At 46.4% G+C, this 23,289-nt stretch overlaps 1 protein-coding gene and 1 long non-coding RNA gene across 2 annotated transcripts in view; one reads left to right on the top strand and one right to left on the bottom strand.

Annotated features, from left to right (window-relative positions):
* Window positions 1–10,524, bottom strand: part of LOC139275069 (uncharacterized) — a 71,979-nt gene extending 61,455 nt beyond the window's left edge. Inside the window, exon 1 of the long non-coding RNA XR_011595665.1 lies at window positions 10,324–10,524. This is a non-coding gene — a long non-coding RNA (uncharacterized lncRNA). The remainder of the gene's footprint in view (window positions 1–10,323) is intronic.
* The window catches only part of LOC139275067 (coiled-coil domain-containing protein 81-like), a 214,617-nt gene continuing 201,840 nt past the window's right edge, over window positions 10,513–23,289 (top strand). Inside the window, exons 1-3 of the mRNA XM_070892012.1 lie at window positions 10,513–10,808; window positions 11,072–11,133; window positions 11,534–11,687. Coding sequence (XP_070748113.1) covers window positions 10,730–10,808; window positions 11,072–11,133; window positions 11,534–11,687 — 295 coding nt within the window. The 5' untranslated portion in view covers window positions 10,513–10,729. The remainder of the gene's footprint in view (window positions 10,809–11,071; window positions 11,134–11,533; window positions 11,688–23,289) is intronic.

The following is a 23,289-nucleotide window of genomic DNA, read 5'->3' as shown; positions in this document are numbered from 1 at the left end:
GGCAGATTTAGTTATGGTAATGAAAGCATTCGAGAGTGAGCAATCACCTGTTACCGCCCGACAGATTAGAACCTGGATGAGCCAGGACCCCTTACTGTCCTTAGTAAAAAGCTGTGTGCTCCACGGGAGTTTGTCTAGTGTCCCGTTAGAGATGCAGGAAGAAATAAAGCCGTACCAGCGGCGCAGAGATGAAATGTCCATCCAGGCACACTGCCTACTATGGGGTAATCGGGTAGTGGTGCCAAAAAAGGGCAGGGACACTTTCATTAGTGACCTCCACAGTACCCACCCAGGGATTGTAACTGATGAAAGCGATAGCCAGATCCCACGTGTGGTGGTCCGGTATCGATGCAGACTTAAGAGTCCTGCGTGCACAAATGTAACACAGTTAAGCAATGCACCCAGGGAGGCGCCACTAAGTTTATGGTCCTGGCCCTCCAAACTGTGGTCCAGGATCCATGTCGACTATGCAGGCCCATTCTTGGGAAAAATGTTCCTTGTGGTTGTAGATGCGTACTCCAAATGGATTGAGTGTGAGATAATGTCGGCAAGTACGTCCGCAGCCACCATTGAAAGCCTACAGGCCATGTTTGCCACGCACGGCCTGCCTGATGTCTTTGTGAGTGACAATGGACCATGCTTCACCAGTGCCGAGTTCAAAGAGTTCATATCCCGCAATGGGGTCAAATATGTCACATCTGCCCCGTTTAAACCAGCGTCCAATGGTCAGGCAGAGCGAGCAGTGCAAACAATCAAGCAGAGATTGAATAGGGTAACTGAAGGCTCACTGCAGACTCGCCTATCCCGAGTCCTGCTTAGTTGCCGCACAAGACCCCACTCGCTCACTTGGGTTCCCCCCGCTGAACTGCTCATGAAAAGGGCACTTAAAACAAGGCTCTTGTTAGTCCACCTTGATCTACACAAACAGGTAGAGACCAGGCGGCTTCAACAGAATACATATCATGATCGCGCAAATGTGTCACGCAAAATCGAGATTAATGATCCTGTATTTGTGTTGAACTATGGACAATGTCCCAAGTGGCTTCCCGGCACTGTCGTGGCCAAAACGGGGAGTAGGGTGCTTCTGGTCAAACTTTCAAATGGACTCACCTGCAGAAAACACTTAGACCAAATCAAACTCAAATTCACGGACTATCCAGAACAACTCACATTAGACTCTACCTTTTTTGACCCCCCCAACACACACACAAATGGCAACTGACCCAGCGGTTGATCACGAAGCAGAACCCATCGCCTGCAGCAGCCCAGCAGGACTCACCACACCCACCATCGCTGCAAGGCCAGCTGCGCAGCATCCCAGCGAGGGCCCAACAAATGACTCACCAAAACCAGCATTTGCACCGAGACGATCAAGCAGGGAAAGGAAGGCCCCAGATCGACTCATATTGTAAATAGTTACACTATTGACTTTGGGGGTGGGGTGGGGGATAGTGTTGTTATATATGTAAACCTGTAAATACCTTGTTTAACCACCTGAGGGCTCATCCCCTGGAGTCCCAAGAGATCCCACAATCCCTTGGGAGCACCGGTACCTAAGGAGGCCTCACAGGCTGGCGAGGCACTCTGGAGACCTGCAATAAAGGACTCCGGTCACACATTACTTTAAGCTTACAGTATCTGGTCAAATTCTTTATTCAAGACATAACAAAAGCCAAGGTGGCTGACTGGTTATGTACAAAGACAAATAAGATGTAAACAGAAATGTTTCTATAAATTAAAGGCTGCACTGGCGCACTGGAGGCAGTGTTGAATCTCGTCATCAATGTCTGCTCTTGTTGATAAGAGGCTCCCTAGGTATGGGAAATGGTCCACATTGTCCAGGGCCGCACAGTGGATCTTGATGACTGGGGGGCAGTGCTGTGCAGCGGGGACAGGTTGGTGGAGGATCTTTGTCTTACGAATGTTTAGCGTAAGGCCCATGCTTTCGTACGCCTCAGTAAATATGGTGACTATGACTTGGAGTTCAGCCTCTGTATGTGCGTAGACACAGGCGTCGTCCGCTTATTGTAGCTCGATGACAGAGGTTGGGGTGGTCTTGGACCTGGCCTGGAGACGGCGCAGGTTGAACAGGTTCCCACTGGTTCTATAGTTTAGTTTCACTCCAGCGGGGAGCTTGTTGACTGTGAGGTAGAGCATGGCAGCGAGGAAGATTGAGAAGAGGGTTTGGGCGATGACGCAGCCTCTTTGACACCGGTCCGGACGTGGATTGGGTCTGTAATGGATCCGTTGGTAAGGAAAAGAGTGTTCGAAGACCAGGCCCTCAAATCTGTCACCAAGCCCATGGTCTACAGGGCTGTGGTAATACCCGTCCTCCTGTATGGCTCAGAGATATGCATTATGTAAAGTTGACACCACAAGGCGTTGGAGAAATACCACCAATGATGTCTCTGCAAGATCCTACAAATCCCCTGGGAGGACAAGCACACCAACGTTAGCGTCCTCGACCAGGCCAACATCCCCAGCATTGAAGCACTGACCACACTTGATCAGCTCTGCTGGGCAGGCCACATTGTTTGCATGCCAGACACGAGACTCCCAAAGCAAGTGCTCTACTCGGAACTCCTTCACGGCAAACGAGCCAAAGATGGGCAGAGGAAACGTTACAAGGACACCCTCAAAGCCTCCCTGATAAAGTGCAACATCCCCACTGACACCTGGGTGTCCCTGGCCAAAGACCGCCCTAAGTGGAGGAAGTGCATCAGGGAGGGCACTGAGCACCTCGGTCTCATCGCCGACAGCATGCAGAAATCAAGCACAGGCAGCGGAAAGAGCGTGCGGCAAACACGTCCCACCCACCCTTATCCTCAACGACTATCTGTCCCACCTGTGACAGGGACTGTGGTTCTCGTATTGGACTGTTCAGCCACCTAAGGACTCATTTTTAGAGTGGAAGCAAATCTTCCTCGATTCCGAGGGACTGCCTATGATGATGATAAATTAAATACATTTAATACTCAAATAAACAGGGTTAAATACAAGGAACAACGAAAAAAAAAATGAAGGCTGCTATTAGATCAGCAAAAAGGCTAAAAGAAAAAAGGATTGTAGACAACTGTGGCAGTAATAGGAAGAGTTTTTTTTAGCTATGCAAAAAGTCAGAGAACTATCAAAGACTGTATTGGGCCACTGAAGGGTGTTCAAGGACAGGTTACATAGGACTCATTAGGTATGGCGGATATGTTAAATGAGTACTTTGCATCAGTCTTCACCCTTGAAGATGATGCTCGAATACTAGAATTTAATACTACTAGTTTTTGTTAGTAACATTAATAAAGATAAACATATTGTTTTAGAAACAATTAAGAAGCCGGGCCAGATGATATCCCCCGAGGGTCCTCCAGGAGATGGGACATGTGGTGTGCGAGCCCCTGGTCTGTAGTTTTAATTGCTCACTCCACTCTGGAATGGTTCCTAAAGATTGGAAGGAGGCTAATGTAGTCCCCATTTTTAAAAAAGGTGACAAGATAGACCCGGTAACTATAGGCCCATCAGTTTAACATCAGTAATAGGTAAGATGGTTGAAGGAATCATAAGGGATGCAATATATGAATACTTGGATTGGGAGGGACATATTAGGGACATCCAACATGGCTTCATAAAAAAGAGGTCATGTCTTACAAATCTAATTGTATTTTTTGAAGAAGTTATAATGTTAGTGGATGAGGGAAGCCCAGTAGACATTGTCTACTTAGATTTGCAAAAGCTTTTGATAAGGTACCGCATAAGAGGTTTCTCTGTAAATTGGAGTCTCTGGTATTAGTTGTAATATATTGCGTTGGATTCAGAACTGGCTGGCAGGATGCAGGTAAAAAGTAGTTATAGATAGATTTGGATCTGTGTGGTGACTAGTCATCAGTGGTGTCCCACAGGAATCTGTCATGTATTCAACCAGCATTGTAACCCATGTATAATCTGACCTAAGTTGTACACTGTGAGAACAATGACCACAAGGTGGTGAACTTGTGAGAGACACTCCTAACCTGGACCTTCAGATATAAAAGGGGAAGCTCCACCCACTTCCTGCACTTGAATGCTAACGAATAAAGGACAGGTCACAGACTGACCTTCTCTCAAGCATGGCCTCATATGCATTTATACTGTATGATACGGACGTATCAATGGCGATGAGAAACTGGGATTTAAACCACGCGAGCATGGCCACTAGCAGAACAGACGAGAAGTACTGTGTTAAGGAATGGTTGGGACAGAGATTCAACATTGTTAAAGTAGCACACAGTTCTCCAGGCAGACAAGGGCAATCGGGCATGCCCCAACATGTAGTCGAACCCAGAGGGGGAGTTCGACAGAGACAATGGCAAGCTGAACGCCGATTCACGCCATTGCAAGGGACAATGCGGCCTGCAATAGGGCCATCAACACCTGTTAATGGTGCACTCAAGGACAATCACAGGGGCAGTAGGGACGATCGACTGGCAAGGGACCTTTTGTTTCCAACAGCAGCTCATGTTGGAGGCGTGGAGGCACACACTCAGCCGGAGTTTTCAGAGATGAGCAAAATATCTGCAGAAATTGCAGAAATGAACGCTGGGGGAAATCGCTGGAAGCTGAAGTTCAGCGAGTTCATGTGGAGCACGTATACAGTTCATACACCAGGATGCCACTGATAATGATGAAAGTGCTCCTCAATGACATTCCAGTATCAATGGAGCTAGACACAGGGACCAGCCAGTCCCTGATGAGTATCAAACAGTTCGAAAAGTTGTGGGCGTCCAAGGCCAGGAAGGCCAAAATTATCGGCGATTGACGCACAGCTACGGACATACACAAAGGAGATCATTCCGGTGCTAGGCAGCGCCATGGTAGTCGTGACCCACAAAGATTCGGAGAACAGGTTGCCACTCTGGGTTGTCCCGGGGGATGGTCCCGCACTACTGGGGAGGAGTTGGCTTGCTGTCATGAACTGGAAATGGGGCGATGTCAATGCAATTTCCTCTGTGGAGCGAGTATCATGCTCACAGATCCTGGACAAATTTGACTCATTATTTCAACCCGGCATTGGCACTTTCATGGGGGCCAAGGTAGTGATTCACATAAACCCGGACGCCAGGCCAGTACACCACAAGGCCAGAGTGGTGCCGTACGTGATGCGGGAAAAGATAGAAGGCGAATTGGACCGCCTGTTGAGGGAAGGCATCATCTCGCCAGTCGAATTCAGTGACTGGGCGAGCCCGATTGTGCCGGTGCTCAAGGCGGATGGGTCGGTCAGGATATGTGGTGATTACAAGGCCACCATCAATCGTGTGTCACTCCAAGACCAGTACCCACTACTGAGAGCGGAGGACCTCTTTGCGACGTTATCCGGTGGCAAACCTTTTTCAAAATTGGACCTGACCTCAGCTTACATGACCCAGGAGCTAGCGAGTGAGTCGAAGAAGCTGACCACCATCACAACACACAAGGGGTTGTTTGAGTACAACAGATGTCCGTTCGGGATTCGCTCGGCCGCCGCGATCTTCCAACGAAATATGGAAAGCCTCCTCAAGTCGATTCCGGGGACGGTGGTTTTTCAGGACGACATCCTCATCACAGGTTATGATACTGAAGAACACCTCCACAACCTGGAGGAGGTGCTACACAGACTGGACCGGGTAGGGTTGCGACTGAAAAAGGCGAAGTGCGTCTTCCAAGCTCCAGAGGTAGAATTCCTGGAGATGAGGGTAGCAGCAGACGGGATCAGCCCTACTGCATCCAAGACGGAAGCGATCCAGAGAGCACCCAGACCCCGTAACACAACGGAGCTGCGTTCGTTCCTGGGGCTCCTGAACTATTTTGATAACTTTCTTCCCAAATTGAGCATGCTGCTAGAGCCGCTACATGTGCTCCTACGCAAAGGTCGCGAATGGGTCTGGGGGGACAGCCAGGAAAGGGCTTTTAATAGAGCACGCAATTTGTTATGTTCCAACAATCTGTTAACGCTATATGACCCATGTAAGAAACTTGTGTTAACGTGCGATGCGTCGTCCTATGGTGTCAGGTGTGTGTTGCATCATGTCAATGCCAAGGGTCAGTTACAGCCGGTAGCTTATGCCTCCAGAGGTCTGTCCCAGGCAGAAAGGGGCTACGGGATGGTAGAAAAAGAGGCGCTCGCATGTGTATATCCGGTAAAGAAAATGCACCAGTACCTGTTTGGCAGGAAATTTGAGCTGGAGACAGATCACAAACCCCTAACGTCCCTTTTGGCCGACAATAAGGCCATAAATGCAAACGCATCGGCCTGCATACAGAGGTGGGCACTCACGTTAGCCGCCTATGACTATACAATTCGGCACAGACCGGGCAACGAAAACTGCGCCGATGCACTCAGCAGGCTCCCACTAGCCACCACTGAGGGGGCTACAGAGCATGCTGCTGAGATGGTCATGGCTGTTGAAGCTTTCGGAAACAAAGTCTCACCCGTGACAGCCCGTCAGATTAAAGTCTGGACAAATAGAGACCCGCTATTGTCTCTAGTCAAGAAATGTGTCCTGAATGGGGACTGGGCAGCCACGTACAGGGCATGCTCTGAGAAATTTAAACCATTTCACAGGCGCAGGGATGAACTCTCGATTCAGGCCGATTGCCTGCTGTGGAAACCGCGTAGTCATGCCCCAGATGGGCAGAGAGGTGTTCATCAGAGAACTCCACAATGAGCACCCGGGCATTGTCATGATGAAGGCAATTGCCAGGTCACACGTTTGGTGGCCAGGGATAAACGCAGATTTGGAACTTTGTGTTCGCAGGTGCAACACATGTGCCCAGCTGGGCAATGCACCCAGGGAAGCCCCCCTTAGTCCTTGGTCCTGGCCCGCCAAGCCTTGGTCATGCATCCATGTGGACTACGCAGGTCCTTTCATGGGAAAAATGTTTTTGGTTGTAGTAGACACCTACTCCAAATGGATCGAGTGTGACATTTTAAATTCAAGCACATCCTCTGCCACGATAGAAAGTCTACGGGCAATGTTCGCTGCCCACGATCTACCGGACATCTTGGTCAGCGACAATGGCCCATGCTTCACAAGCACTGAATTCCAGGACTTTATGGCAGGCAATGGAATTAACCATGTCAGAACGGCACCGTTCAAGCCGGCCTCAAATGGCCAGGCAGAACGAGCAGTGCAGATAATCAAACAAGGGATGCTCAGAATCCAAGGGGGTTCCCTACAAAGACGCTTATCACGCCTCCTGTTGGCCTGCAGATCCCGACCACACTCGCTCACAGGGGTTCCACCCGCAGAGCTACTAATGAAAAGGACGCTCAAAACCCGGTTATTCCTTATACACCCCACCATGAAAGAAATTGTCGAGAGCAGGCGCCAATCACAATATGACTACCATGACAAGAATGCGAGGGCACGATGTATTGATATAAATGACCCTGTTTTTGTCCTCAACTACGCTGCAGGGCCCAAATGGCTCGCAGGCACTGTGGTTGCCAAAGAGGAAAATAGGATTCTGGTAGTTAAATTTACCAATGGACAAATCTGCTGCAAACATGTGGATCAAACAAAAAAGAGGTTCAGCAACCCCATAGAAGAAGCAGAGGAAGAACACGATATAGAGTTCACTCCTCCACAGGTGGCCGAACACAGGAACCAAAAGGAGGAGAGCCCAGTCACTGTGGGCAGTCCGGATAGGCCTGAGGCACCGCAAACAGCAGACACTCAGGCCAGCGCCCAACAACCGGAGCCCCAACTCAGGCGCTCTACAAGGGAGCGTAAACCACCAGAGAGACTCAACCTGTGATCCCAATAAGAATTTGGGGGGGAGGTGATGTCATGTATTCAACCAGCATTGTAACCCATGTATAATCTGACCTAAGTTGTACACTGTGAGAACAATGACCACAAGGTGGTGAACTTGTGGGAGACATTCCTAACCTGGACCTTCAGATATAAAAGGGGAAGCTCCACCCACTTCCTGCACTTGAGTGCTAAGGAATAAAGGACAGGTCACAGATTGACCTTCTCTCAAGCATGGGCCTCGTGTGCATTTATACTGTATAGTAAGGACGTATCAGAATCAGTATTGGGACCGTTGCTTTTTACTATTTTTATTAATGATCTGGATTTAGGGATTGGGGGCACAATTTGCAAATTTGCAGATGATACCAAGATCTGTGCGAGTGTTAGAACTGTAGAAGATGCTTGTCTGCTTCATGCAGATCTTAATGTGTTGGGAGATTGGGCTCAAGACCAGAAAATGATGTATAACTTAGATAAATACAGTGTTATGTATGTGGGCAGGGCAAATGCTTAACATTCATACACCCTTCATGGAAAGGCATTAAAGATGGTGGAGATAGAAAGAGATTTGGGCATTCTAGTGCATACATCCTTAAAGGTAATTGAGCAATGCCATGCAGCGATAGCTGGAGCAAATAGGGTGCTGGGGTGTATCCATAGCACAATTGAGTATAAGACGAGGCGTACTGTTTTGTCCTTGTACAAGACTTTAGTCAGGCCGCACTTGGAATACTGTGTTCAGTTTTGGTCTCCTCACATGGTGAGTAATAGTGAGGCTCTGGAAAGGGTGCAGAAAAGGGCCATTAGACTAATTCCAAGTCTAAAGCATCTTAGTTATCAAGATAGGCTGAAAAAGTTGGGACTCTATACCTTAGAGTAGTGTAGACTTAGGAGTGGGGGTGGGGGGGGGGGCGGAGAGGGGATCTGTTTGAAGTTTATAAGATAATAAAGGGAATAGACAGTGTTCCAGCTGACAGTTTATTTCAAGTATTTCAAGGCAGAACCAGGGGTCACAAATTTAAGTTGCATAGGGCTAGATCTAGGTTAGGAGGTGGTTCTTTTTCCAGAGAATAGTAGACCTCTGGAACAGATTCGCTGAATTCTTTCAAGCGAAAGCTGGATTTGTTTCTGACTGGGGCAGAGATCATCTCTTACAGCAGGTAGGTACTGAAGGGAATTCAAGGCCAAAGTGATCTCCTGGACTAGTTACGATCGCCTAGATGGGTCAGAGAGGAATTTGCCAGATATTTTTTCTCCAAAATTGTCCCAGATATTTTATCGGGATTTTTGCCTCTCCCAGGAGATGACATGGAGTGGAGTGGGTGGACTGTATATGTTGTGATACTCAAGGTATCACAATTGTGTGAGAAAGGCTCGATGGACCAGGTGGTCTTTACCTGTCTGTCATTGTTTGTAATTTGTACACCAATCAGAAAGAACGCTGTTTCAAACAAAACAAGTGTATTCGTGTTCTCAGTCCCCCTGGCAAGTTGAGTCCACACAAATGGGATATTGGAACCATAGTATGCCCTCTTGAGCATCCCTGATTATAATCGCTCAACCATTGGTGGCCGTGCCTTCTGTTACCTCGGCTCTAAGCTCTGGAAGTCCCTGACTAAACTTCTCCACCTCTCTTTTCTCCTTCAAGATACTCCTTAAACCCTATCTCTTTGACCAAGCTTTTGGTCACCTGCTCTAATATCTCCTTATGTGGCTCGGTGGTAACTTTTTTTTGACTTATAATACTCCTGTGAAGCATCTTGGGACGTTTTACTACGTTAAAGATGCTATATAAATACACATTGTTGTTGTTGTTGTTGTTGTAGTAGAGGTTGGTGGAACCAGGGGATATTTGGTTGAAATTGGTGACAAAATCCGAAGTGTTCATGTAGATCAAATAATCTCTGGTAGAAATGAACCTAGACATGATTGTGAACCACTTGATCATGAACACATATACAAGTTTGACTCAGTTCAGACTTCAGTAACTGAACCAGGTTCAAACAAACCTGAGATAGAAACAGGATCATCTTTGAATTCGAAACCAAAGCAAAACAGCCCGAAAATTAGTTCAACACTAAAACCTTCTGTAAGGTGATCAGGGAGGCTCCGCAAACCTGTTCTTGAACTAGATTCGTAGTTCATTTAAAAGAAAAAAGCCAGCAGTTTTAGTTAGTTGGTACATGTAATGTAGGGAAAGGTGGGGCCATAGCTTTGTTGTATTTGAGAAGGAATACATAATTTTTTTAAGGGCTAAAGCAATGTAATGTATTATCATATGGATTGGTATGAAGCAAGCACAAGCACCAGCAACTCATCGTGTCTCTGTCACTTTCATTTATTCTACCCACAACTATTACAATAGGCTCAACCTCATCAACTACAATTGTAAAGTTATAAACTTCCATTGCACAGTAAAAGGTTGACAACCCTCCTGGATTGTTCTGGAGTCTCCAAGAATTACAGACTAATCTCCTAGACACTGCTGTGAACAACCTGGGAGAAAATTCATCGCGGCAATATTGGCGGTGGGAAACAGCATTGTTTGAATGCTCATTACCTGATTGGATGATTCTTGACTAAGAGTTTGTTCATTTTCCAATTGGTTGGGGAAGTCGGTGCTGCGAGGATGGACGTGTTGAGCCACCAATGGTGGGGCGAGAGTTCAAAGGATGACATATTGCCGAATCGGTCCAACCAGAGTAAAATTGCCGATTGCCCACAGCACAGAAACCTATTCGATGGCCCCAGCAGGAGTTTAGTCTCCCTGCGACCTGAAGGAGCACGTAGCTCCAATTACGTCACACTAGGTAACGGAGTTGGGGTGAAAGGTCACCTGCGCGTCTTAGCAACGGCGCTGCCTGCAGTCACTGTTGCGGGAGTGGGACAGCAGCAGTGGAAAGGATCGCTGAAGGAGAGCAGAAAGCAGACCTCCGGTGGGCAAAATTAGACAAACAAAGGCAGCAATGCTGGATACGATACAGTGCGCGATCGTGGAAATTGGTAGAAACTGTTTCCTAACTCTCTCCAACCTTTCGGATGACGGTAAAGATCTGTTGAGTAACATTTCATTGACTGATTAGTTGCTCGCTCCCTCGCTCATACTTTACTGACATTAGTTTGAGGAGCCGTTTAATTATTGTCTTTGAAACGAATTAATTGTCTTTCCTGGTGTAAGTTGCACATATTGAGAGTGCTTGTTTTATACTCGTAATGTTATGACTCGGATGATCTCGATAGAACTTCAGCTGCCTTTACTTGTAAACTTGTTTTACTGGTTACTTTACCCCGACTTGTTTTCCCATCAGATATTGTGAACATATGGGCAAATGTTTCTGTTTTCGTGGATCGCCACATGTCCCTCCAGAAGGTAAAGAGCTCTCGGCGCCTTGGAAATCCCACTGAAGTGGCTGAGCAAACTTCCGAATGAAAGGGGAAACAAGCCAGGCAGTAAAATTGCATCTCTGAAATGGGAAAGTATCCTGTTTTCGTTAGTAGTAGAAAGAATTAATACGGAAAACGGATATTTAATACGTCGGTTTATATTTCCCTCTGACTATAAGTATTTTATTGGTTAAAGTAAAATTTGCAAATATATAAGTTAACTAAGAATGCTGGTATAATACGCTAATAAACGTTCAACATTTGTAAAACATTAGCGAGCGACGAAACTTTGATACATTTTTAAAATATAAATGTTGTTAAAGATCAATGACAAAAACGTGTTTAAGATCGCACATTTGTTTTATGTCATGTGTCCTGTATTTCAGGGAGTACATATCTCGGGATTGGGGACTTTTACTTTCTCACAGCAAAGACTGGATATCGGACATAGATTAATTTTAATTCAGAGGCCAGTTTTTGTGATGTCTCAAAAATTCGTGCAGATCCATGGATTATCATGCGCAAAACAACACGTATCTGGTAATAAGTTATGTTAATGCATCAATAATGAACTGTATGTCAAATGAAGGCCTGGATTTTGTAGTGGGTAATGACAGCGAACTGTCAGCATTCGTCAACATTACCCCGCTGAAACTGACTGTAACTTCAGGATTTAGCACACGCGCATCTAAATGCTGAAATCCTGAAGTTCGGTCAGTTTCAGCGGGACTGCTCCGACACTTGCTGCGTTGTGGACCCCCTCACCATCCCCCCCCATAGCCGCCAATCAGTGAACTCAGTGGAACTGATGAAAATTTGAGCTTTTCCACGGTAATATCACTGTTAAATACCCCATTAAATTCGGAGTGATTATTTGCATCAGCTTTTTTGTGTCCTTTGACGCGCACCTTGGACTTCGCCCCCTTTTTGCGCATGCGCGCACGATCCGGTCGCTCATGCGCAGTGCAATATATGAGGAAGCCGGAAATGGGGCTGAACCATGATCTGTGTGGAACTCGTTGTCACTGGAGCTGCTTCTAGGGCTTTTGGATTATCTCTAGGACTTTCCCGCCCTTGTCAATATCTAACATGTTGTACGTTTTACTACGTTAAAGGCACTATAAAAATAAAAGTTATTATTACACAAACATTTTCGCGGCCTTCTGTTCGAGAGAAAAAATCGAAGGTGGGAGAAAGAGAGAGACTGGGGGAGAGAGGGAATGGGAGAGAGAGAGAACTCAGGGAAGATGGATCACGTTTTTCCAACCCCACCCCCTTTACACCCGCATCACGCTCTCCTCACCTTACACCTGGTTGATTTCTCGGAAAGCTCGGTGCATGTGTGACAAGTGACATCGTTGGAGTGGATGAAATCCGGAAGTCACGATACTATCACTATTCACTTCATACCCAATAAACCTGTTAACAATCTGTGACCCACACATAATGCCCCAACTATGGCACGGAGGGGGGGGGGGGGGGCGGGGAGAAGCAAGAACTTGGGCTGAGGGGATCAGGAACTTGGGCTGGGATGGGGCAGGAACTTGAGCTGGGGGGGTCAGGAACTTAGGCTGGGATGGGGAGGTCTTAACCTGTGAGAGTGAGCTCTCTCCTGTCTGGAGTAGGCAGTCAGAATGGCTCTAATTACACTTTGCAAAGTTCTAATTACACATACCAGAGAAACTGCTGGGTGTGTCTTATCCTGCAAGGGGACCAATCAACAATCAGGTAATGTAATCAAGGGGACACAATCAGCATTTTGCTGTTGCAAATAAGCGCATCCAGGCCTTGTTGGAATAGGTGTAACTGGGGTTTTAACTGCTAAACAACCGTTCTCGACCTAAAAATCAAAATTTTATATTTGTGGAATGTCAAATTTCTCTATTATGATAAAAATTACAATTTACATTTTTTTTAAAAGATTGTTCATTATATTTCAGCTTCTATCTTGTATGTCCCAATCTTTATTTCGCTCTCTGTAACATTATTAAAAAGTGCAGATAATCTACTTTTCATTCCCTGGTTTGCGGACTGTGAGAATTTTTCAATGTGATTAGCTGATCAAACAGCTTGATGATGTCACTGCTGCATTACATGAGGAATCCTCTATTCACAGCGCTCCAATTAATTACATGTCGAGAAACTTAACGTTTTGGCCAGCGAGATCACGAGATCTCTGTGGGAAGCCATCTTTGAGGTCAGCGGTGATTGCCATTGCATCGCCGCTGACCGAACATTACGGGCCAATATGTACAATAGAATTGCGAATTAGGTATGGTCACTGATACAGCATGATCACAGGTGAGACACCAGTGCCAGTTTTGAATTCAAATGGAATGTGACTTCCACTTCCATGCATTAATTTTGCATTAAAGGAGAATACTATGCAGATAATTTTCAGTACAGAGTATTCTCTATTCTCTTTACCTACCTCTGTCTACAATTTCAAGAAAAATTCAGTATCATCCTGTCTTCTTTCTGTTAATTATAAGTTTTTTAAAGGTGATAATACAGTGGAAAATGTGATTATGTCATTAAAGCACTTTTATATTAGTTTCATTTTAAAAGGATAAAATTCAAAAAGCCCCCTCTATATTCATGATGATACAGCAACATGAAGTTCCTGTGGTGGTCAATATTAACCATTTGCAATGGACTTTTAAAAGTTTCAAGAATACCACCACCAGCTCTTTTCTTTGTATAATGTGCTGAATTGTTCAAAATAGCTATTGTTTAAGATAAACTTTACATTTGAATAAATTAATTTTGTTCATTCAGCACCTCCTTGAAGTAACGTTTCCTGCATTACAACAGTGACTACACTTCAAAAGTAATTAATTGCCTGTAAAGCCCTTCGGTATGTCCTGAGGTTGTGAAAGGTGCTCTATAAATGCACACTTCAATTGGGGAGACCAAAACTAGGGGCCATAAATATAAGATAGTCGTTAATAAATTCAATAGAGAATTCAGGAGAAACTTCTTTGCCAGAGTGGTTAGAATGTGGAACTCGCTACCACAAGGAGTAATTGAGGCGAACAGCATAGATACATTTAAGGGGAAGCTAGATAAGCACATGAGAGAGAAAGTGTTATGTATTTATGCTTGAGGACACCAGGGGGCGCCACTGTCGGAGGTCATCGGGCTGTACTCACGTGTGCGCAGTTACTGGTATATAAGCACGGGTACCATGTCACGCGGGTTACTTTGGGCGTGAATAAAGTTGGATCAGGTTTACACCTGAGGCAGTTTACAGTAACAAGTCTTTTGAGTCATTACATTCATTACATTTGACGACGAGGTAACTTAAGAACCTTCGCATGTACAATGGGCACTATTGGAATTCTGGAGAGCTTCGCGGATGACGAGGATTGGGCGGATTTTATTGACCGCCTGGATCAGTATTTTGTGGCCAACAAAATGGAGGAAGAGGCTGACACAGTTCGGCGCAAGGCGGTTTTCCTCACCGTTTGTGGTCCAAAAATTTATGGCCTCATGAAGAATCTTCTCTCGCCTTTATGTCCAACGGACAAAGAATATGGGGATTTGTGTGCTTTGGTGCGTGACCATCTTAAACCAAAAGAAGGGATCATCATCTCATGCTATTGCTTCTACATGCATGTTCGTGCTGAGGATCAGGATGTGTTGGGATTCGTCGCCAACCTGCGACGTCTTGCTGCGCTGTGTAAGTTCGGGAACGTTTTGGAAGACATGCTGTGAGATTTCTTCGTGATAGGCATCAACCACAATGTGATTCTTCGGAAGTTATTAGCTGAAGAGAAGCTGGACTTGAGCAAGGCCATCGCGACTGCCCAGGCATGCACGACGACTGATGATACTTTGAGGCAGATATCATCGAAGAGTTGGAGCTCCATGGCAAGTACTGTAAACAAGATTGGGTCGTCGTTTGACAGAGCTGCTTATGGCAGGGCCTACTCGACTACTTATGTGAAACCTGTTATATATGTGTAAACCTGTATATACGTTGTGTAGCCACCAGAGGCCTCATCCCCTGGAGTTCCAAGGGATCCCACAATCCCTTGGGAGCACTGGTAATTAAGGAGGCCTCACAGGCTGCAGAGGCACTCTGGAGACCTGCAATAAAAGACTACTTTGAGCTCACAGTATCTAGTTAGACTCTTTAGTCATACATAACAACTGGCAATGACATACAGATGACGAAGCCAACGATGTAGAGAACAGTGGGCATCCTGGAGAAACTTTCAGAGGGAGATGATTGGGAAATCTTCGTGGAGCGACTCGACCAATACTTCGTGGCCAATGAGCTGTAATGAGAAGCGAACACTGCCAAACGAAGGGCGATCCTCCTCACCGTTTGCGGGGCACCAACGTATGCCCTCATGAAAAACCTGCTCGTTCCAGCGAAACCCACAGACAAGTCGTACGATGAGTTGTGCACACTGGTCCGGGAGCATCTACAACCAAAGGAAAGCGTTCTGATGGCGAGGTACCGGTTCTACACCTACAAAAGGTCTGAAGGCCAGAGAGTGGCGAGTTATGTCGCCAAGCTAAGACGCCTTGCAGGACATTGCGAATTTGAAGGACATTTGGAGCACATGCTCAGAGATTCTTTCGTACTTGGCATTGGCCATGAGGTGATACTTTGTAAACTTTTGACTGTAGAGACCCCAACCTTGAGTAAAGCCATGGCAATAGCCCAGGCATTCATTGCCACCAGTGACAATACTGAGCAAATCCCTCAGCACTCGAATGCTGCTACAAGTACTGTGAACAAAGTGATGTTGTTTTCAAATCGAAATGTACAGGGCAGGCTCCACATGCCTGCAGCTGCACGTCCGAAGATGTCTCAGAGTCCAACATCAAGGGTGATGAATGCAAGGCCATTAACACCTTGTTGACGCTGCGGGGGTGATCATCGTTTCCATTCATGCCGATTCAAAGGGTACGTTTGCAAGGGCTGTGGAACAATGGGACACCTCCAAAGTATGTGCAAGCGAGCTGCAAACCTTGTTAATCCTGCAAACCACCATGTTGCAGAGGAGGATAGATCCACGGTGGATCACAACGAACCAGAGCCTCAGACCGAGGAGGCAGTGGTGTATGGGATGCACACATTTACCACAAAGTGTGACCCGATAATGCTGAAGGTTGAATTAAATGGACTCCCGGTGTCAATGGAGCTGGACACGGGCGCGAGCCAGTCCATAATGAGCAAAAAGACTTTCGATAAATTGTGGTACAGCAAGGCCTCAAGGTCAGTCTTGACTCCCATTCGCATGAAATTGAGAACTTACACAAAGGAACTGATTCCTGTAATCGGCAGTGCTACTGTAAAGGTCTCCTACGATGGAGTGGTGCACAAGCTACGACTCTGGGTGGTACCGCGCGATGGTCTCACGCTGCTCAGCAGGAGCTGGCTGGGAAAGATATGCTGAAACTGGGACGATGTCCGAGCGCTCTCTTCCACTGACGACACTTCATGTGCCCAGATCTTAAACAAGTTCCCTTCGCTGTTCGAACCAGGCATCAGGAAGTTCCAAGGAGCAAAAGTACAGATGCACCTAATTCAGGGGGCACGACCCATCCATCACAAGGGGAGAGCAGTACCATACATGATGAGAGAAAGGATAGAGATCGAGCTAGACCGGCTGCAATGAGAGGGCATCATTTCACTGATCGAATTCAATGAGTGGGCCAGTCCGATTGTTACAGTCCTCAAGGGAGATGGCACCTCAGAATCTGTGGTGATTACAAAGTTAACTATCAATCGTTTCTCCCTGCAAGACCAATACCCACTATCAAAGGCTGATGACATTTTTGCTACGCTGGCGGGAGGAAAGATGTTCACGAAGCTGGACTTGACCTCGGCCTACTTGACGCAGGAGCTGGAGGAATCATTGAAGGACCTCACCTACATCAAAACACACAGAGGTCTCTTCATTTACAACAGATGCCCATTTGGAATTCGATCAGCCACGGCGATATTCCAGAGAAACATGGAAAGCTTACTGAAGTAGGTCCTGCGCATGGTGGTCTACCAGGACGACATCTTGGTTACAGGTCGGGACAAAGTCGAGCATCTGCAGAACCTGGAGGAGGTTCTTAGTTGACTCAACCACGTGGGGCTCAGGTTAAAACGCTCAAAGTGCATTTTCCTGGCACCTGAAGTGGAGTTTCTGGGGAGAAGAATCACGGCGGACGGCATCAGGCCCACCGATTCGAAGACTGAGGCAATTGAGAATGCACCGAGGCCACAGAACGTGATGGAGCTGCGGTCATTTCTAGTACTCATGAACTACTTTGATAACTTCTTACCGGGTCTCAGCATACTGTTAGAACCACTGCACGCCTTACTGCGTAAAGGAGACGAATGGGTATGGGGAAAAAGTCAAGAAAATGCCTTTGTAAAAGCTAGAAAATTGTTATGCTCAAACAAATTGCTTATGTTGTATGATCCATGTAAGCGTTTGGTACTAGCATGTAATGCGTCGTCGTATGGGGTCGGTTGTGTATTGCAACAAGCTAATGAATCTAGGAAATTGCAACCGGTTGCTTATGCATCCAGAAGTCTGTCTAAGGCTGAGAGAGCCTACAGCATGATTGAAAAAGAAGCGTTAGTGTGTGTTTATGGGGTAAAGAAAATGCATCAATATCTGTTTGGGCTCAAATTTAAATTGGAAACTGACCATAAGCCACTGATATCCCTTTTTTCTGAAAGTAACGGGATAAATACGAATGCATCGGCCCACATCCAGAGATGGGCGCTCACGTTGTCTGCATACAACTAGGCCATCCGCCACAGGCCAGGCACAGAAAACTGTGCCGATGCTCTCAGTAGGCTGCCATTGCCCACCACAGGGTGGAAATGGCACAGCCTGCAGATTTAGTCATGGCTATAGAAGCATTTGAGAGTGAGCAATCACCCGTCACAGCCCGACAGATTAGAACCTGGACGAGCCAGGACTCCTTACTAGTAAAAAACTGTGTGCTTCACAGGAGCTGGTCCAGTGTCCCAGTGGAAATGCAGGAAGAGATAAAGCCGTACCAGTGGTGCAAAGATGAAATGTCTATACAGGCAGACTGCCTTCTGTGGGGCAATCGGGTAGTGGTCCCCAAGAAGGGCAGGGACACTTTCATCAGTGATCTCCACAGTACTCACCCAGACATTGTAATGATGAAAGCGATAGCCAGGTCCCACGTGTGGTGGCCCGGTATCGATGCGAACTTAGAGTCCTGAGTGCACAAATATAACACATGCTCGCAGTTAAGCAATGCACCCAGGGAGGTGTCACTAAGTTTATGGTCTTGGCCCTCCAAACTGTGGTCCAGGGTCCATGTCGACTATGCAGGCCCGTTTTGGGGTAAAATGTTCCTAGTGGTTGTAGATGCATACTCCAAATGGATTGAATGTGAGATAATGTCGGCAAGCACGTCCGCTGCCACCACTGAAAGCCTGCAGGCCATGTTTGCCATGCACGGCCTGCCTGATGTCTTTGTGAGCGACAACAGGCCATGTTTCACCAGTGCCTAGTTCAAAGAGTTCATGACCCGTAATGGGATCAAACATGTTAAATCTGCCCCGTTCAAACCAGCATCTAATGGTCAGGCAGAGAGAGCAGTGCAAACCATCAAGCAGAGCTTGAAGAGGGTAACTGAAGGTTCACTGCAGACTCGCCTATCCCGAGTCCTGCTTAGCTACCGCACGAGACCCCACTCACTCAGTGGGATTCCACCCGCTGAACTGCTCATGAAAAGGGCACTTAAGACGAGGCTCTTGTTAGTCCACCCTGATCGACATGAACAGGTAGAGAGCAGGCGGCTTCAACAAAGTACATAATCATGATAGCGCAAATGTGTCACGTGAAATTGAAATCAATGATCCTGTATTTGTGTTGAAGTATGGACAAGGTCCCAAGTGGCTTCCTGGCACTGTTGTGGCCAAAGAGGGGAGTAGGGTGTTTCGGGTCAAACTTTCAAATGGACTCACCCACCGGAAACACTTGGACCAAATCAAAGCAACCCACATTGGACCTTACCTTCTTTGACGCCCCAACATACACACCAGTGGCAACCGACACCGCGGATGACCACGAAGCAGAACCCATCACCTGCAGCAGCCCAGCAGGACTCACCACATCAGACAGCCCAGCAAGACCAGCTGCAGAGCAGCCCAGCGAGGGCCCAACCAACGATTCACCAAAACCAGAATTTGCACCGAGACGATCAACCAGGGAAAGAAAGGCCCCAGATCGACTCACCTTGTAATAGTTATACTATTGACTTTGTGGGGAAGTGTTGTTATATATGTGTAAACCTGTATATATCTTGTGTAGCCACCAGAGGACTCATCCCCTGGAGTCCCAAGGGATCCCACAATCCCTTGGGAACACTGGTACTTAAGGAGGCCTCACAGTCTGGAGAGGCACTCTGGAGACCTGCAATAAAAGACTAAGATCACACTTTAATTTGAGCTCACAGTATCTAGTCAGACTCTTTATTCATACATAACAAAACCTGTAGCTGCTCAAAGTCCGCCAACTGGTACGAATCCGATTTCACCCTGTTGGCATTGTGGGGGCAATCATAGGCCTCATCAGTGTCAGTTTAAACAGTACTCCTGTAATGGCTGTTCGAATGCGAGGCATCTTCAGAAAATGTGCCCACAACTGAGCAAGGTGTGCTGCCGCTCATCACATTACTGATGATGACCAGTCCAGTGCTGAGGAGGAAGTGTATGGTCTGTATTCGTTCTTGGGAAAGAGCCAGCCGATAATCATTAATGTGAAACTGAATGGCGTGCCTGCATCAATGGAGCTAGACACTGGTGCGAGTCAATCGATAAGGAGCCAAAGCACATTCGACAAGCTGTGGGACACTGAGGCTGTGAGGTCTAAGCTGAGTCCAGTCAATGCCAAGTTGTGTACTTACACTAAGGAATTCATACCGGTGATTGGCAGTGCAGTAGTCAAGGTGTCATATGATGGTGTGGTTCATGATCTAACATTATGGACCGTCCCAGGAAATGGTCCAATGATGTTCGGCAGGAATTGGTTCGAGAAAATCAAGTGGAATTGGAATGATATCAAAGCGTTGTCATCGGTGGATGACAGTTCGTGTGCTCAAGTTTTGAAGAAGTTTCGTTCTTTGTTTGAATCGGGCATTGGTAATTTTACTGGAACCAAAGTGCAGATTCATCTGGATTCTGACACAAGGCCTGTCTATCAAAAGGCTCAGTCTGTTCCCTACATGATGAGGGAGAAGGTTGAAATTGAGCTTGACAGACTCCAACATGAAGGGGTCATATCACCGGTCGAGTTTAACGAGTGGGCCAGTCTTATTGTTCCTGTGTTGAAGAGTGATGGCAGTGTCAGAATTTGTGGTGGCTACAAGGTTACAATTTTCAAAACCGGATCAGTACCCGTTACCGAAGGCTGATGACCTGTTCGCCATGCTAGCTGGTGGAAAGTCATTCACTAAACTGGATCTGACATCGACATATATGTATATGACACAGGAGCTTGTCGACACTTCGAAGAAACTCACCTGCATCAACACTCATAAAGGACTGTTTGTCTACAATAGGTGTTCTTTTGGAATTCGTTCGGCTGCAACCATATTTCAGAGGGATACGGAGAGTCTACTGAAGTCCGTTCCTAGAACTGTCATGTTTCAAGCTGACATTCTGGTCACAGGTCACGACACTACTGATCATCTGAACAATCTTGAAGTCCTACATCATCTGGACAAAGTGGGACTCAGGCTGAAACATTTGAAGTGTGTCTTCATGGCACCTGAAGTTGAATTCCTGGGGAAGAAGGTTGCTGCTGATGGCATTAGGCCTACTGATTCGAAAACCAAGGCCATCAAAAATGCACCTAGGCCACAGAATGTGACGGAACTGCGTTCATTCCCTTGGGCTACTCAACTACTTTGGCAATTTCTTACCCAGATTGAGCACTTTGTTAGAGCCACTGCACGTGCTACTCAGAAAAGGCAACAACTGGGTCTGGGGTGTATCTCAAGATAGAGCCTTTGAGAAAGCTAAGAATCTGCTCTGTTCAAACAAGTTGTTTGTTCATTATGATCCGTGTAAGCGTCTTGTATTGGTCTGTGATGCTTCATCATATGGGGTTGGTTGTGTACTCCAACAAGCAAATGAGTCGGGTAAGCTACAACCTGTTGCGTATGCTTCGAGAAGTTTGTCAAAGGCGGAAAGAGCTTACAACATGGTAGAAAAAGAAGCCTGTGTGTATGGGGGTCAAAAAGATGCACCAGTACCTGTTTGGTCTTTATTTTGAACTCGAAATGGACCACAAGCCACTCATTGTTTTCAGAAAACAAAGGTATTAATACCAATGCATTTTCCTGTATCCAGAGGTGGGCGTTGACATTGTCTACCTATGATTATGTTATTCATTATAAACCTGGCAGTGAGAATTGTGCCGATGCACTGAGTCATCTGCCTTTGCCCACACCTGATATGGAGATACCTCAACCTGCAGATCTACTGATGGTAATGGATGCTTTTGAGCGTGAAGGAACTCCTGTCACTGCTCAACAAGTTAGAATCTGGACCAGCCATGACCCTATTTTATCGGTTGTGAAACGTTGTGTCCCCAGTGATGATTGGTCTGCAATACCTATGGAAGTGTGTGGTGAGACCAAACCTTACAATCATCGCAAAGATGAACTGTCCATTCAGTCAGATTGTTTACTGTGGGGTAATTGTGTTGTTATGCCTAAGAAAGGTAGAGAAAAATTTGTACTTGAACTACGTAGCACTCATCCTGGTATTGTCATGATGAAAGCCATTGCTAGGGCTCATGTATGGTGGCCTGGAATTGACTCTGATCTGGAATCATGTGTGCATTAGTGCAATACTTGCATGCAGCTAAGTAAAGTACCAACGGAATCTCCGCTGAGTCTTTGGTTGTGGCTATCTAAACCATGGTCGAGGATCCACATCGATTTTGCGGGCCCTTTCCTGGGAAAGATTTTTTTTGTTGTGGTGGATGCATATTCAAAGTGGATAGAGTGTGTTATTATGTCATCCAATACTGAGGGAGTGCAGTGAAGATTCACCAGACTGATTCCCGGGATGGTGGGACTGACCTATCAAGAAAGACTGGATCAACTGGGCTTGTATTCACTGGAGTTCAGAAGAGTGAGAGGGGATCTCATAGAAACGTTTAAAATTCTGACGGGTTTGGACAGGTTGGATGCAGGAAGAATGTTCCCAATGTTGGGGAAGTCCAGAACCAGGGGTCACAGTCTAAGGATAAGGGGTAAGCCATTTAGGACCGAGATGAGGAGAAACTTCTTCACCCAGAGAGTGGTGAACCTGTGGAATTCTCTACCACAGAAAGTAGTTGAGGCCAATTCACTAAATATATTCAAAAGGGAGTTAGATGAAGTCCTTACTACTCGGGGGATCAAGGGGTATGGCGTGAAAGCAGGAAGGGGGTACTGAAGTTTCATGTTCAGCCATGAACTCATTGAATGGCGGTGCAGGCTAGAAGGGCTGAATGGCCTGCTCCTGCACCTATTTTCTATGTTTCTATGTTTCTATGTCTACAGCTACGATTGAGAGCCTTCGTGTCATGTTTGCTACGCATGGTTTGCCTGACATTGTTGTGAGTGACAACGGATCTTGCTTCACAAGTCTGGAGTTTCAAGAGTTCATGAAACTCAATGGTATTAAACATGTGAGGTCAGCCCCATTCAAACATGCTTCTAATGGTCAAGCAGAGTGTGCTGTCCAAATGATCAAGCAGAGTATGAAACGTGTAACTCAGGGTTCACTGCAGACTCGCTTGTCCTGTATACTGCTCAGTTACAGGACCAGACCTGATACGATTACCGGGGTCTCCCCTGCTGAACTACTGATGAAGAGAAATCTCAAGACCAAGCTCTTTCTTGTTCATCCCGATTTGAATGATTGTGTTGAAAACAGACGTCATAGTCAGCAAGGGTATCATGATCGTGCTGCTGTGTCATGTGATATCTCTGTCAATGATCCGGTTTATATACTGAACTATGGTCAAGGTCTAAAGTGGATCGCCGGGTACTGTTACAGCCAAGGAGGGTAACAGAGTGTTTATTGTCATGCTCAAGAATGGGCAAACATACAAGAAACATGTTGATCAGATGAAACTGCAGCACA

This window comes from Pristiophorus japonicus, chromosome 10 (genome assembly GCF_044704955.1).
Source record: "Pristiophorus japonicus isolate sPriJap1 chromosome 10, sPriJap1.hap1, whole genome shotgun sequence".
NCBI lineage: Eukaryota > Metazoa > Chordata > Chondrichthyes > Pristiophoridae > Pristiophorus > Pristiophorus japonicus.
This window is presented reverse-complemented; position numbering and strand designations above follow the sequence as displayed.